This window comes from Ceratotherium simum, chromosome 27, assembly GCF_057802395.1.
Source record: "Ceratotherium simum simum isolate JZ-2026a chromosome 27, ASM5780239v1, whole genome shotgun sequence".
Lineage (NCBI taxonomy): Eukaryota > Metazoa > Chordata > Mammalia > Perissodactyla > Rhinocerotidae > Ceratotherium > Ceratotherium simum.
In genome coordinates this window covers 9,777,177-9,793,962 of record NC_141926.1, presented here as the reverse complement: position 1 = coordinate 9,793,962, position 16,786 = coordinate 9,777,177, and the positions used below count along the sequence as shown (strand labels likewise).

At 36.6% G+C, this 16,786-nt stretch overlaps 1 protein-coding gene across 1 annotated transcript in view; it reads left to right on the top strand.

Moving 5' to 3' along the window:
• Window positions 1-11,449, top strand: part of MORC3 (MORC family CW-type zinc finger 3) — a 41,770-nt gene extending 30,321 nt beyond the window's left edge. The window contains exons 13-17 of the mRNA XM_014786839.2: window positions 538-583; window positions 1,572-1,738; window positions 4,912-5,800; window positions 7,125-7,282; window positions 10,076-11,449. Coding sequence (XP_014642325.1) covers window positions 538-583; window positions 1,572-1,738; window positions 4,912-5,800; window positions 7,125-7,282; window positions 10,076-10,229 — 1,414 coding nt within the window. The 3' untranslated portion in view covers window positions 10,230-11,449. The remainder of the gene's footprint in view (window positions 1-537; window positions 584-1,571; window positions 1,739-4,911; window positions 5,801-7,124; window positions 7,283-10,075) is intronic.
• The last annotated feature ends 5,337 nt before the right edge of the window (window positions 11,450-16,786 follow it).

Here is a 16,786-nt window from a genome sequence, read left to right as displayed (position 1 = left end):
TTCAGGTTAACTAGGGTAAATATGTTAATGGGCATAATGGAAAATAGAAGTGGGATGGAGAAGCTGGATAATGAATGTTAGTCAGCCATGGTGAACTTTAGGCTAATGTACTACACAGAGAAAGAAGGCTGAGTTCACTAAGAACTTCCAAGTGGTTTTGAATTTTAGTGCACTTTTTGAAGATAAATCCAGCAGCAAGATTGGAAGTGGAGAAACCCGTTAGAAGCCTGTGTGATCTTCCCATTCAGAGGTCTTGAGAACAATGCTAGAGAGGATGGAAAGCTTGAGGCAGACATATTAGAATGTTACTGAGATAAGAGGTGAAAAGTATTCCCCTGCCTAAGGGCTTTACCATTGAGTAGAATGAAATTGAAGCAAAGGTCAGTGTACAAATCTGAGTGTACACTGAAAGGCAAGTATGTCACTGGAAAACAGAATTGAAAGTGAAAGGCAAGTATGTCATTGAAAAACAACTGAAAAATAATAATCAAGTAAATTTAAATATGTTCATTTTTTTAATCTTTTTTTTTTTTAAAGAGAGAAGGAAAAATTCAGGATCAGACAGCTGGAAGTGATCCCTCAGGTAATTAAGCCTTCCATTTCATAGCTGTCTCATATTGGACAGTGGTTAGTGTAACAAATACAGAATTTTAAAGCTTAGGAGTTGCTAACAAATTGAAGTGATCTTGTTCATTCAGTTCACGTCCTCTCCCTTTCTTCTACCCCTCTTTGCCCTCCTTCCCAACCCTCACTTCCTAACCCAACAGCTTCATTCAGACTGTTCAGTTGTATTGTTTAGTTGAGCATCTTCTGAGGAAAGGCAGATGTTCTTTTAAGAATCTTATTGTTAGATAGGCAGTCTAAGGAAAAACTACCAGGAACTCCCCGGGAGCCATGTTCTAGTACTAACCTAGACCAAAGCTTTTTCTTTCTTTGTTGCCCACTCTTCCTGACCCTCCCATTTCTTTCTTAATGCCTAATGGTGTTAAGGTTTTTTCTGAGTCTATGAGCAGGTAGTTGTACTTCTTGTGGAAGATGTTTCGGTCTGCCACAGATGTGTATGTTTGTTTAAAATTACATTGAAATGTTTTCTTGTATGAAGGCTGAGCATTTAGGTGTGATAATGGAAGTGGGGGAAGAAGAATAGTGGGCTTACTTTGGTTTTTAAAGGCAGAATCTTTATGACTTTATCTTTAATTTCTTTCTCTTAGAAAAATAAGTTTTTATTATGTCTTGATAAGTCCTATGTATAGTACAGGGTCAGCAAATCTTTCTGTAAAAGGCCAGATAGTAAATATTTTAGTCTTTGGGGGCCATATACAGTCTCTTGCATGTTCTTTGTTTTGTTATTTTGTTTACACCTTTAAAAATGTAAAACCTTTCTTAGCTCACCTACAGGCTGGATTTGGCTCATTAGCCTGTTGTTTGTTGCTCCCTGGTGTAGCACAAGGAATTTACATGGTTAGGATAGTTCTCAGTTTCTTCTGGGATAAGGGGAAAAGGGCAAATATCATCTTGGGCATGGCACATTAAAAAAAATCCTTTAAGATCAATTTTTTTTCCTCCAACAGATTAATGCTGAATTGTTGTTTCGGACAACCCCTGTGTCAAGTCAAAGCTTTTCTCCCGTGAAGGAAAGTGTTCCAAGAGGACATGTTTCAGAAGCGGCAAATACTTATGCAACAAGACTTATAAATAATCATCGAGGTTCACCCCAGTCTGAACCTGAAAGTAACAGGTCAGTGGCTAAAATGTGTTTTTCCACTTGAGGAATGAATATTAAATTTATTTGACACTGATATGGCAATAATGCACCTCTAAGAAATTATAGTTTATGTGCATGTAAAAAAGTCTGAAGGACAAGTTACCTTGCTCTTATTGTCTAAACCTAGCCCCACCCCACTTATGCCACCTATTTAAATCAATTAAAAAACATTAATTGTATTCATTGTGGAACTTGATCAAATGATCACCTCTTTGAAATTCTGTATAGTAGGAAAATTCCTGCTTTTAAGATTATCAGTATCTAGAGCTAGCCCTGATGGCCTAGCAGTTCAAGTTCAGTGTGCTCCGCTTCAGAGGCCCAGGGTTCGGTTCCTGGGCGCTGAACCACATCACTTGTCTGTTGGCCATGCTGTGGCGGTGGCTCACATAGAAGAACCAGAAAAACTTATACCTATACACAACTGTGTATTGGGTCTTGAGGGAGGGGAAAGAAGAAAGAAGGAGGAAGATTAGCAACGGATGTTAGCTTAGGGCGAATCTTCATCTGCAGGAAAAAAATGAGTTGATATCTCCAACTGTAACCAATGGACACACGTTGTCATGTTTAAAAAAATGAAAAAAAGATTATCAGTATCTAAGTAAAGAAAAACACAAAGCAGTTAACAGTACAACTCTATACAGTAATGTCAAGTGTAACCCATATGTTCTTTAGCATAGACCATGGCACACTGTGTATTTTGGATGAGTGGATGGAGAAGGAAGAGAGAAAGAAAGCTGTGAGTGATATGTGAATTGAACAGTTAGCTCCCTTGACTGGAATGGTCAGGGAAGGCTTTGGGATGAGCTAGTTCTTGGTTGTTTCCTGACTTTCTGAAAACAGTACTCTGCACAGGTGACCCATTCAAAGGGAATGGAATGAGTGTAGGTGAAGAAGATAGGGCGTCAGGCCAGTGAACTAGTAGATCAGACCAACTACACCTGGTGTTTGTTGAAAGAGGAACATATTTCTCTGAGATGGTGGGGCCCGATTTTCTGAGAGGTTGTGTAGCCTTCATCAAATTCTCAAAGGGATTTTCTATAACTGCCTTTGTGTATATATACATCAGGGAGGGCATGTTCTAAAATAGTTTGCTGTTTATAGCCTACATTTTGGGAACTTGTTTTGGAGCTGGATTGCTACTTAACTAAGAACTAGTGTGAATTTCTTTTTTAACTAATCTTAATATTCTTGGCTTTTCTTCATAAAGATGGTTCCAGACAAAGTAAGAAAAAGTAAAATCTGTAAAGTTTACAGACAAAAGATAATGGAATTTATTTTTTAAAGTGAATGCCATCCAAATGGAAGAAGAGAATAGAGAGAAAATTTTCATTAATTTTTAAAGTCTACATTTATTCTCAAATTCTTAGAGCCAACGTCTGTGGAAAGGTGGTACCTAAACTAAGTCTTGAGGAAAACAAATAGGAATTAGCCTGATAAGAGAAATGATAGGGCAATTCCCAATTAAATGATTAGCTCCATAGATCCCTAGACAGTCAGAACTTGGAAGCACTAGGTACTTCTGAAGGTAGAAAATAGGGGTGAGAACAACAGGCTTGTTTGAAAGTTTAAGAAAGAGTAGTTCCCTAGACTTCTTCCCAACCTGCAGAGTCTGGCATCGCTGCTTCTCTTCCTCTCTCAAAAGGTAGGAAGTTTACTTTCTGGAGCAGCTTTTACTGCTCAAGATGTGAGTGAGCCAGTGTTTCGAAAACAAGGAGTAAGGGAAAGTGTAAACACTGAATGGTAAGAAATCCTGCTCCCTTCCTTCCCTTCCTGGGCTCCCAAGAGAAAAGCTGAGATGATGTTGACAGTTTGAGCACCCTTGGAATCACAAGCCCAGCCTTCACTGCTTCTAGTCAGTGTCACTCTGAAATACAAATGCTAGCCAGGATCACCAGATGTATAAACTGACACAAAGGGAGTAGAAGAAACCATGTGAAACTTTTTGGGAGGTGAGTAGATGTTGAACAGATAAATCTCTTAGAAAAAAAGATAAACAGTTGGAAGATAGAAAAAAGAAGAGAGAAAGTACAGGAGGGCCCATATCTGAATAAGGGAATTTCAGATGGGAAATCAGAGGAAGCCAAAGGGAGGAAATCATATAACAAAGATTTAATTTTAATTAAACATTAAGATTAAACAAACATATTTAATTTCCACTAAATACACAGCATAATGTCTGGAAAAAGATCCATTCTAAGAAACATCATCATGAAATTTTAGAACACCAGGGAAAAGAGATTTTTTTTTTTCAGAGAGGAAAAACACAGGTTACCTGCAAAAGATCAGGAGTCAGAATGGCAGAAACACTGAATGGTAGATGACAATGATGCTTTTCAAGTTTTGAGAAAGTAATTTCCAACCTGCAGGTTGATATAAAAACCAAGCCAGCAGTAAACTTGAGAGGTGAATAAAGATATTTTCATCATGCAAAATTTTACATGTTTTATGTTCTGTGTACCCTTTCTCAAGATTTTATTGGAAGATTGTGCCCCCTTGATAAGAGAGAGTAAGCCCCAAAAGAGGGAAATCTTTCTTGAGATCAAGGAAATGTGAGGTTGTAACACATAAGCCCCAAATACCAAATAGCAAACCAGATATCAGTACAAATATCCCTCTAAGTGGGGGCAAAAAGTAATCAATTGGTGATAAATTCACAGAAAACTTAACAGATGAAGAGAATGAGGCAATTTTTAATGCAAGGAAAACTGTTTTACATCAAAGGATAGGCATGCTGGTTTACTTTGTGGCTCACGTTTGATCACTGTTGATAAAAATTAAGATGAGCAGACGGGAACGGCAGTGGTGTTTATTGAGCTCTAGAATACGCGGAGCAGACCTGGAGTGGGTGGTGGCATTCTCTTTTGGATATGTATACATTGAAGTGCCCAGAGGACATCAAATGAAGAGATGTTTGGCAGTATGTAGATCTGGTACTTTAAAGAGATCTCAGTAGTCTGTTTCCTCATCTGTAAAGGGAGAAAATCTTCACTTTGTTAAATTGTTGGGCAGTACTGTGTAATATATCATTTTTTTTTAAATTGAGCCTGCGCATTTCTTAGAATTTCAAGATAGATTACTTCAAAGTCATCTATTTTGTCCATATCTATATTTTATAACCTTATATTTTATATATAAAATTTTTACAGCCTGAAACGGAGACTTTCTACTCGTTCCTCAATTTTGAATGCAAAGAATCGAAGATTAGGTAATCAGGCATTTGAAAATTCAGCTTATAAACATGATGATGATGAAGATGTCATCATCTTAGAAGAAAACAGTACTCCCAAGCCTGCAGTAGATCACGATATTGAAATGAAATCAGAACAGAGTCACGTCGAGCAAAGCGGTGTTCAGGTCGAGCCTGTGCGTGATAATGAATCTTGTGGCCAGACTAATGCAACGGGCATCTCATCATCCAGGTGTGATCAGGGAACTACTGCTGCCACCCAGACTGAAGTGCCAGGTTTAGTTGTTAAAAAGGAAGAGACTGTTGAAGATGAGATCGATGCAAGGAATGATACAGCCGTGCTGTCATCCTGTGTGGAAGCTGAAGGCAAGACTCGTGAAACCCAGGAAACCTTTGATAAATCTGCAGGTGATGCTGGATGCCAGTTAAATGAACTGAGAAGTGAGCTGCTTCTAGTCACCCAAGAAAAAGAAAATTATAAAAGACAGTGTCTTGTGTTTACTGACCAAATCAAAGTGTTACAACAGAGGATACTGGAGATGAATGACAAATACGTGAAGAAGGAAACTTGCCATCAATCTACCGAAACTGATGCTGTATTTTTACTTGAAAGTATTAATGGCAAATCTGAAAGTCCAGACCATATGGTCTCTCAGTATAGGCAAGCTTTGGAAGAAATAGAAAGGCTGAAGAAACAGTGTAGTGCTTTGCAGCATGTCAAGGCGGAATGCAGTCAGTGTTCCAGTGGTGAGAGTAAGAGTGAAGTGGACGAAATGGTTGTGCAGCTTGACGACGTATTCAGGCAGCTGGACAAATGCAGTATCGAGAGGGACCAGTATAAAAGTGAGGTGAGTTATCGTCATTCAACATAATGGTGGCCATAGGAGTCCAGGGGCATCTAAACTTTTAAAGAAATGCCAATTGCTAGATTGGAATAAATCACTTAATAATATTTCCATTTATTGACTGTTACTCCACTGGTTCTTAACTGTGGAGTGATCTTCTTGGGGGCATATGGAAATGTGTATGGGAAATTTTGGATCTTAAAATGTCTTGAGAAAATGGGCCTTGTTGGAATTTATTGGTGGTGACCAGGTATATAAATATCCTGTAGTGCACAGGACATTGCTGTACAATGAAGGATTGTCCTGTTCAAGATACCAGTATCATTCCCATTGAGACACTCAGTTGCTAAATATCGTGGGAACTTTATATCGATTATTAGTAAGCCTTACCATAATCGTACAGGGTAGGTGATGATATCCTCATTTTATAGATGTGCCCTATATTAGTTACAATAGGTTTGTTTGCACATGACATAAAACCCCAAATAACAGTGGCAGCTCCACAGTCGTCAGAGACACAGTCTCCTTCTGCATTGTTGCTTTGTTTCTCAACGTGCAGTTGTGGTCTGAGAAGGCTCTTCAGGTCCAGCCATCATATATCTACATTGCAAGTAGCAGGAAAGAGGAAGAGTGTGGTTCCTGGAGTTGCTTATATTCCATCTGTCAGAACTTAGTCACCTGGCTAATGTGTGTCTTGGAAATGTCTGTTCAGGGGTTCTTTTACTGAGAGAGAAGGAGAAAACAATAGATATCAGGAGACAAGTAGTCTCTGCACGTTCTCCTTCTCAAAAAGTCTGTTTTATGTATTATATTTACATGATGTTTGAAAGGAGGGTTTCTCTGCTAAAAAGAGTTTGGAAATGACAGTATGGTGCTGTACTGTCCCTTCTTTCTGGAAATATTGCTGGCATAACTACTCATTCAAACATTCATCGTGACGTATTGGCTCAGCGGCTAGATGATGAAATAAATAAAAATCAATATAAGCTTCTGTGATAACTTACAGTTGGTGAGTGTGCAAGAAATGAAAGCCACTATGATGTCAATATAATTTAGGCATTGTTATCCTGTTTTTTTCAGTTTTTAGGTACCATTTGTTTTTAGTCAGGTGGTAATTAACATTTTGTATTCTTTCAATGTACAAAGACTTAGAGGTGCAACTAAACAAATGAAGCTTTGTTTATAGAAAGTTATTGGGATTTTTTTTTTTGTCAAATGTTTTTTGGTGGTAATTTTCATCAAGATTTTCTATATTTCTTAGCTTAAGTTTGCACTTTGACATTAGTATTTTTAAATTTTACAGTTACAAAATTAATTTTTTTGTCAGGTTGAATTATTGGAAATGGAAAAATCACAAATCCGTTCACAGTGTGAAGAATTGAAAAATGAAATTGAACAGTTAAAATCTACAAGTCGACAGATAGGAACAGATGTTTCAACTTCAAGTAACACTGAGGAGACTGTAAATTATACTGATGGGGAAAGGTAAGATTAAATGAGGCATTTGACTGGGGTGCATTTGTGGTTAGTGTGAGACTTATTTGTTAGCACACGTCAAACAGATATTGTTCTATCAAAAGAAGTTATTGGCTGTCTGCTGATCCCAACATTAGGATAGACAAAGAGAGGTACAAAAGAAGTACATGTGATCGTACTTCCCTTCAAGGAACTAACAATTTAAGTTCAACTTAAGTGAAATAGCAATTTCGAAGGAATAAAGCACTTGATTGGTCAGAGTGGTTTGGAATGCTTTTTTGGGGAGAAGCAAAAATTGAGCTAGATATTGAAGAATGGGGTGAATTTGGCCATGACTACAAGACAAGGAACTATTTCGTGAAACTTTTTCAGTTGATTTCTTTTACTTTTGTACTTGGCACCATTTTTTATGGTTTGCTATCCTTGTTTTACTACGTGCCCTCCCCAATCTTAACTTATAGGAAATCACAAAATTACTAAAAATTGCCGTAGTCCATGTGATTATTAGGAAGAAGTTCTTCTGTGAAAATAAGAAAACAGTAAATGAATGATTACCCTATCTCAGTATAAAATGGGCTTGGGGTTGTGTTTTGATTTATTTTGTTTTTGAGAGTAGGGAAGGCAGAGGTTCAGGTGGGAAGGGATGACAGTGTTGGTGCGTTGATGACTTACCATTCAAAAATAGTCATTAAGGGCTAAAACTGTACAGCTCTTCCTGCTAGTATGATACGACTTCAGACCGAAAGGTACTGCTGTTGAGAAATTATCTACCGTCCTCACTTGACATCAATTATATTATTACTCTGTTTTTTAGCTTATGTTTTTGAAGGATTTCATTAAATCTGTTCATGGCAATAGAAAGAATAGAGCAGTACATATAAGCATGGAGGGCAAAGGGTCAGAAAAAAATCCTAACTGGTGTTTCTGAAAATGGGAACCACAGGCATCCATGTTGCTTGTAGGACTGCAGATCCTTGGGCCTCAGTACAGTGTATTAAATTGGAAGCTTAATCTCCCATGTGATTCTCTTGCACATTGAGCTTTGAGTAACTGATGATCTTTTAGCCCTATGTTTTCCAAAATAGTATAGCCACATGTAGCTACTGACGCTTGAAATCTAACTAGTCAATTGAGATGTGCTTTAAGTATAAAATATATGCTGGATTTTGAAGCCCCAGTATTAACAAAAAAGGTTGTTAAATACCTCATTAATAATATATTTTGAGGGCCAGCCCCATGGCTTAGCGGTTAAGTGTGGGCACTCCGCTGCTGGCGGCCCGGTTCGGATCCTGGGCGCGCACCAACGCACAGCTTCTCTGGCCATGCTGAGGCTGCATCCCGCATACAGCAACTAGAAGGATGTGCAGCTATGACATACAACTATCTACTCGGGCTTTGGGGGAAAAAATAAATAAATAAAAGTTTTAAAAAAATAATAATATATTTTGATTATATGGTGAAATGATAATATTTTAACTATATCATAAGTTAAGTAAAATATGTAACAAATTTAATTTATTGTTTCATTTTTAATGTGACTATTTGAACATTTCAAAATTGTATTTGGAGCCTACAGTATTTCTCTTGGATGGTGCTGTTTTGTGTACTAGAAATAGGAATCTGTGACATGTCCAGTAGACAGGAGGAATTAGCCAAGGACAATCAAAGACTTAAAGGAAAGGATGGGTAAGAGGATCATAGGGTCATCCTAGTGTTTCATGTACTTTTTATGTGGATAAAAGATTTTGGTTATGACAAAGGGGATATTCTTGGTAGGACACAGGATGGTTAATAACCTCTGGAAAGCAAAGCAGAAAAGTATTTGGACCATGGGCCTCTGATCAAAGATGAGTGGGAAAGCTTGGACAAAAAACAGCTGGCATGGGAATGATGGAAAATTTTATCAAAAGTCCAATGGGAACTTACCATGCAAGCTCTCAAAACATGCTTAAGACCACATTTTTGTGCATTGTCAACCCAAGGATGAGCATCTTGTCCCTTCGTAGATGTCCACCCTAGAAAGATCAGTATCTAAACTCAATGTGGACTTCCTGTATTTGGGAGGGGGGCAGAACAAGAGCAACAGTGACATTCTCTTCATCCGTGGGTTTCGCTCAGTCTTTGAAGCAAAAGCGGCTGTGTAGCTGTGGGTGTTTAAAGTCTACAATGTTGATATTCAGATCCACGTATGTAGACTTGAAAGGAATGATAATGATCATCTAGTCCAGGGTTTCCCAGTGTTTTCAGCAAAACACTGTTCCCTATAAATGCATAGTAAAACAGACGGACAGTGAACTTGAGCATTTGAAAGGTTCAAAGAAGTCATGCATTTTAAAAAGTCTTGTTTAACGTTATTTAACTCAGAATTTTATAAGCTTATTTGATCACAGAACCATTTCTTCTTCCTCATCTACAACAGTGGATATCTCATAGAACGTGTTTTAGGGAACAATTCAGTTGATCTTCCTCAAAAGCAAGCTGCACTTCAAAGAGATGCATTCTTATTCTTAGAACAATGTTCTCACTAGTATATCACTACTGTTTTCCAAGTGATAACAGTATTGTAATTAACATCTTGTCATTTATGTATTTTACCAGTCCATGTTTTCTTCAATCTCAAATTGAAATTATATTAGTTGGAACTAAATAGAGCCACTAGTTTTATGAAACACTCTACCTAGCAACTGATAAACACTTAATTATTAAATTAAATGTATTAATATTTCACTTAAATATTAAGCACTACATGAATATTAAACTATTATAATGTTCATCTAATAGGTGTAATTTTTCTATTTGCAGCCTCAAACTTCGCTCTCTTCGAGTTAACGTAGGACAGCTGCTGGCCATGATTGTACCTGATCTTGATCTTCAGCAAGTGAATTATGATGTTGATGTAGTTGATGAGATTTTAGGACAAGTGGTCGAGCAAATGAGTGAAATCAGTAGTACCTAAAGTATATTTTATGTGAGATAATAAAAATATTTGCTTAATCCTTTTGGTTGTACAGCTTTGAAAATGTAAACATTTTTGTTTTATAGATAGGATGGGTAACAGACTGAAGAACCATAATCTTTATTCTATGCATTCAAGTGTGGTCACAAATACTGTGGACACATTATCACTTCTTTGAAATGCCTGTGAATCATTGCTGTTGAGCGGCTGAATAGCTAACTCATGATTCTGTTTTGAAATGTAAATATTTGTAATTAAGTCTGCACATATTTTTTTATTACCCTAGAGGACTTAAGTGTTTTTCACCAAGAGGTTTTCAGGTTGCCCCTAACCTTTGTTTAATCTTTTCTGGTTCCCCAAAGTGTATTTTTCTCTGAATTGAGGGCTGTGCCATAATACAAATGGAAATGTTACCTTTGATTTTTTTACAGAGAAGTTTGAACAGGATTTTTAAAGAATGGAATAACACTCCTGATAAGTTGTAAGTGAATTAAGCATTAATGTTTCTTTTCTATAAATTCTTATCTTCTGAAGTATTTTATTCATGAAAATAAAGTAAGCAGAAACTCTCTCCATCCATTTTGCCAGGATTTTTCTTGTGCTGAGATTGCCAATCATGGTTAAACACAAAGTGTTTTTATAGAACAAAGATATTATCTTAGTCTAAAAAAGTATCAAAAATATTAAATGTCCCACCACGCTTACTTTGAAGCCCATTTTTGGCTGCTTAATCAGCATGGAGTGGGCACAATAATTGTTTAATATTTCTTTTTGTGAAATTTCCTGTACAGCCTTTTGTAGGATTACTACAGGTTAATGTGAGTTGAGGAAGACAGTCTTTCTCGAATGATACTGCATACCTTTTATTCTATTACAAACCTAAGTGTTTTATATCCTAGAGTTAAGCAACAAACTGCCCTAGGATTATACTATTACATGCCATAAAAATTATGCTTTATTGGTCCCATGTTTTGTGCAATTTTAAAGAGATGGCTTTCTATTAAGTATAACTATGTATATATAATTAAGAATCATATTTTCCACAACAAAAATGTGCATTATTTTTTCAACGTTTTATCATGCTATTTATTTTTACTTTTGTTTCTGAACATTCATGTTCCTTTTATATGGATGCTTAATTACATGTCTGTCATATACAGTATTAAATTTTTACTGTACATTAACTTCTAGAAAAAGCAAATAAATGAAGATTGTTTTTATTTGATTGAGAAAGTAATTGAAAGTGTATTTTTGGTATGAAGCTGGTTTTCTGTCATAACTCTATCTGCCCAAATTTTAAAATATCTTGTAATAAAATAAAAATATATATGGTGGCTAACTCTTCACATACTGCTTTTAAAGAATGCTATATTCAGGTTATATTCTGAAAACTAAAACTGTGTCCACTAAGACCCTCCAGTTGAGCTCGTTTTACTATATTAATTACAAATTATATTTAGAAGACTAAGACTTTGTTTCCATTAAGATTAATCTGAGCTCATCTTAAGAAGAGTGCGTACGTGTGTGTATTTTACACTTGAGAAGAAACTGTTTCTTTGTATAAATCATTTAATCTGAAGAAACCTTGCCTAAGTGATAGCAGCTATGTAGAGCATGTCTAAGTTTGTGAATATTTATGTAGCAGTTATTTTTGGAATTTGCTATTTTTCCCTTTTGGTCAGCTTTGTTCTTGCAAAAATACACATTTTATATGGCTGTTATCTGGCTTAATGGCAAAGTTAATCATAGGATTAGTAAGAGAAACTTGCTTGCTAAATTGATTCTTTGGGAGTACTTAAATATTTTTTACCCTTTAAGAAATTATTGCCAAGATAGGGTTTGAAAATGTGGCTGGGGGCCGGCCTGGTGGCGCAAGCGGTTAAGTGTGCGCGCCTCGCGGCGGCGGCCCAGAGTTTGCCGGTTTGGATCCCAGGTGTGCACCGACGCACTGCTTGGCAAGCCATGCTGTGGCAGCGTCCCATATAAAGTGGAGGAAGATGGGCACGGTTGTTAGTCCAGGGCCAGTCTTTCTCAGCAAAAAAAAAAAAAAAAAAAAAAAAAAAAAGTTGGCAGATGTTAGCACAGGGCTGATCTCACGAAAAAAAAAAAAAAGAAAGAAAATGTGGCTAACAAGAAGTTTAACAGAAGAACATGGACTTTCATGGCATATATAATATTTAGACCTATCTTTTTTGTTGTTACATTAAACTTGTAAAAGGCTAGTGAGAGGACAGTGTTGCTTAAACGAATTATTACTTTAAAACAAAAACAGCATAAGGAAGTAAATCAGAATAGTCCACAATCCCTACAAACAGGCCCGGTTTCGTCAGCTAAGGGCAAAATCAGTAAAAGCTAAGTAAAAGCAGGAATGGTGTGATATACCAATGTGTCTTTATTTGGGCCTCAGATTCCTAATGTGGGCAGGTACTGCTGGTGACTCTGCCCGTGGTCTCAGGCCCTTGATTCTTGCTATCAGACAGCCTATTAGGTCATTATTTGTCGTTGAGGAATAATTAAAATGATATATACTGTGTGGTTCTCACCACTGGCTGCATATTAGAATCCCCTGGGGAGTTTTTAGGACTCCTAATGCAAGGATGCACCCCATACTAATTAAGTCAGAGTTTTGGGGGTTGGACCCAGATACCAGTATTTTTTTAAGATCTCTCAGTGCGCCATCATAGCAAAGAACCATTGATCTGTATCTTCCAATGATAAGTATTTACAGATGTTGAACTCAGGTGGTTCCTGAAGCAAATTCAGGGGAAGCATGGCCACTTTCTCACTGGGGCAAACAAGGAGAGGGGAAAGGGAAGCAGAGTTGGTGCCCCAGTTAGAAATGTAAACGGAACAGAATGGTGTGAAGTGAAAAGACTTCCCCGCCACGTCCCTAAAGGTAACCACTATTGTTTTCTGTCCTTCGAGAAAATACTAGCTGCATACATACACACATTCATACATATGCATTCAGTTTATGTCTTTATGTTTGATTATATATTTTGTATCTCAAATTTGCACAAATGTGTGACAGTATAGAATTGGTAAAATGAGATGTATACATTTCAGTTCCCTGCTGTGAAAAGTGATGTGGCAATTTTATAAATGTTGCTTTCTGATTTTTATCAGAGTGAGACAATAATTAAAATTATTGATTTCATATAAAAACCTCATTTCCATAATTACTCTTGAAGAGCTTTAGTAACATTCTATGATACCAGTATTCTCCTAATGCTCATTTATTTCTCTCCTTTTGGTATTAACAAAAAGTGCTGCTGTGAAAATTAATAAATATACATCACACACACTTTTTCAAATATATCCAGAGTATAAATTCCTTACAGTTAATATTGATGGAAAAAGAGTGAATGCTATGTAAATTTTAATAAATGTTGCCATCCAAAAATGGTTGCAGGAATTTATCCTATGAAAAATAAGTGTATGAGTGCATTTTTTCCTCTCTCCATCAAACTTACTTTTGCTAATCTGATATGTGAAAAGATGGCAGCTTGCATTTCTTTGTCTCAGGTTGAATATGTTTTCATTTTTTATTGGCCATTTTAATTTTTCTGTGTACTACATCATATTCTTTGCTGTTCTTTTCTATTGGGTTCTTTGTCTTATTGCTTTAAAAAAGCTAAAAGCCTATATTAATGTGGCTACAAATGATACTTAGACAACTAGCTTTCAGAAAATCCACAGTAGGTTAAATCTTACTTTTGTACAGTGTCTCATAAACAGATTCACGAGAGTGGAGTGAGAGACCCACTGTATTCATGTCTTTCATGTATTTGTCTTTTGGACATCAGCCATGGCTCACAAAAGGAGTGCCATTAATATCTGCCTGAAGTAAAGGAAAATATATATGTATTGCTTTTTAGAATTAAGTTTATCGTGATCACAAAGTTAATTTCCACATACTGGCCTGTAGGGAGAAAGTCAAGACAAGCCATTCAAATACAGATGAAGTTACTAAATGATTGTGGTCACAGAGAATGAATTAACCATTATAAAACTGGAGTGTGAATCACAAGTTAATTTCCTACACAAACATTCTAATAATGAGTTGTGAGTAAATGCAATTTCCTATTTCAAACGTGTAAAACAAGTTTAACTTAGAGGTTCAGTGTTAATTTCTTGCAAAGCAGTCAGGACTCAATATCATGGTAACTATACAGAATAAGTAAAATCTGACTCAAAAGAACTTCTACCTTAACCTGGCTAATAGTTAGGTTATGAGTGTCTTCAATATGTGACTATTATCCAGAATTTGGCTATATGTTCATAACACAATGGAGTGGTGCTTTATAGTCACAAAGTATGAGTCAACAGCCTTCCTAATCTCCCATGTGTTTCATGTTAAATGCTGTTGCAAGTTGGGGCTTGTGCTTTGAAAGTTTGTACTCTGATCTGAACCAAGGCTGACTTAAAATAACTTGGACATACAATTTTCTTTTCCTATACAGGCAATTGTCCCATGTTTTTGTGACTCGCTTTTTTACTCCCTTGGAGTATCTCTCAAACTGTGGTGTTCCTGGAGGCAGTGGAGATACTGTAAAGCACTGTTCTCAGTTTACTGTATGACTTTTGGCAGGTCAGTTCTGGGGGAGAGGTGTTCATAGACTGCAGAATGGAAACTTGCTGGGAGATGCTCAAGAGTTCCAGGAGTGTGAGTCGTCTAACCAGCTGATAGCAAGGGAAGTGACACAGTCTGATGTAACTATACCTGTTACCTCTTTTCCTGGGTAGAGAAATATAAGGGTCTAGGATAATAATTTATTATATATCATTATATATTAATGATATAATTGTTATATAAAACATAGTATTATACAATAGAGAAACTGTTATAATGAACTCCTATGTACGCATCATCCTGCTTCAACAGTTTTCAACTCATGGTCAATCTTGTTTTATCTATGCCCCTATTTACTTAGCCCCTCCCATAATATTTTTTGTGTGTTACAAATATTAACTCATTAATTTTTTTATTGTGGAAAAATATACATAACTTAAAATTTACCATTTAACCATTTTTAAGTGTATGATTCAGTGGTATTAAGTACATTCACACTGTTGTGCAACCGCGTCACCATTATCCATTTCCAGAACTTGTCATCATTCCAAACAAACTCTTTTCACTAAACAGTAACTCCACATTCCCCCTGTCTCCTAGCCCCTGGTAACCTCTACTTTCTGTCTCTGAATTTGCATATTCTAGGTACCTCATATAAGTGGAATCATAAAATATTTGTCCTTTTGTGTCTGGCTTCTTTCACTTTACATAACGTTTTTAAGGTTCATCCATGTTGTCGCATATATCAGTTTCATTACTTCATAAGGCTGAATAATATTCCATTGTACGTACGCACCATATTTTGTTTATCCTTTGATCCATCCATGGACATTTGGGTTGGTTCCACCTTTTTGCTATTAAGAATAATGCTGCTGTGAGCGTTGTTGTGTGAGTATCTCTTGGAGTCCTTGCTTTGAATTCTTTTAGGTACATACCTAGGAGTGGAATTGCTGAGTTATATGGTAATTTTATATTTAAATGTTTGAGGAAATGCCAAACTGTTTTCCACAAAGGCTAGACCATTTTACATACCCACCAGCATTGCAGAAGTATTCCAATTTTTCCACAATCTCTCCAACACTGTTATTGTCTGTTTTTTGATTTTAGCCATCCTAATGGGTGTGAAGGGGTATCTCATTGTGGTTTTGATTTGCATTTCTCTAATGGCTAGTGATGTTAAGCTTCTTTTCATGTGCTTATTGGCCATTCGTATATCTTCTTTGGAGAAATGTGTATTCAGGTCCTTTGCCCGTTTTTTAACTGGGTTATTGTTGAATTGCTGAAGTTCTTTTTTATGTATTCTGGATATTAATCCCTTTTCAGGTATATAATCTGCAAATATTTTCTCCCATTCTGTGGGTTGTCTTTTTTTTTTTTTTAAATTCGAGACATCCTGAAATACAGTATTTGTCTCTCCCCTCCTCTTTTAAACTTTTATTTTTTTTATTTCTTTTCCCCCAAAGCCCCAGGAGACAGGTGTATGTCATAGTTGCACATCCTTCTAGTTGCTGTACGTGGGACACGGCCTCAGCAGGGCTGGAGAAGCGGTGCGTCAGTGCGTGCCCAGGATCTGAACCCGGGCTGCCAGTAGCGGAGCGTGCGCACTTAACCGCTAAGCCATGGGGCCGGCCCTCTTTTCACTCTTGATAGTGTCCTTTGATGCGTAAGAGTTTTTAATTTTGGTGAAGTCCAATTTATTTTTTCTTTTATTGCCTGTGCTTTTGGTATCATATCCAAGAAATCATTGACTAATCCAATGTCATGAAATTATACCTGTTTTCTTCTAAGAGTTTTATAGTTTTAGCTCTTACATTTAGGTCTCTGATCCATTTTGAGTTAATTTTTGCATATGATGTAAGATTCCACTTTCATTCTTTTGCATGTGAATATCCAGTTTTCCCAGCACTACTTGTTGAAAAAGACTGTCTTTTTCTCATTGAAAAAGGTCATCTCGTCCTTGTCAAAAATCAATTGACCATATATG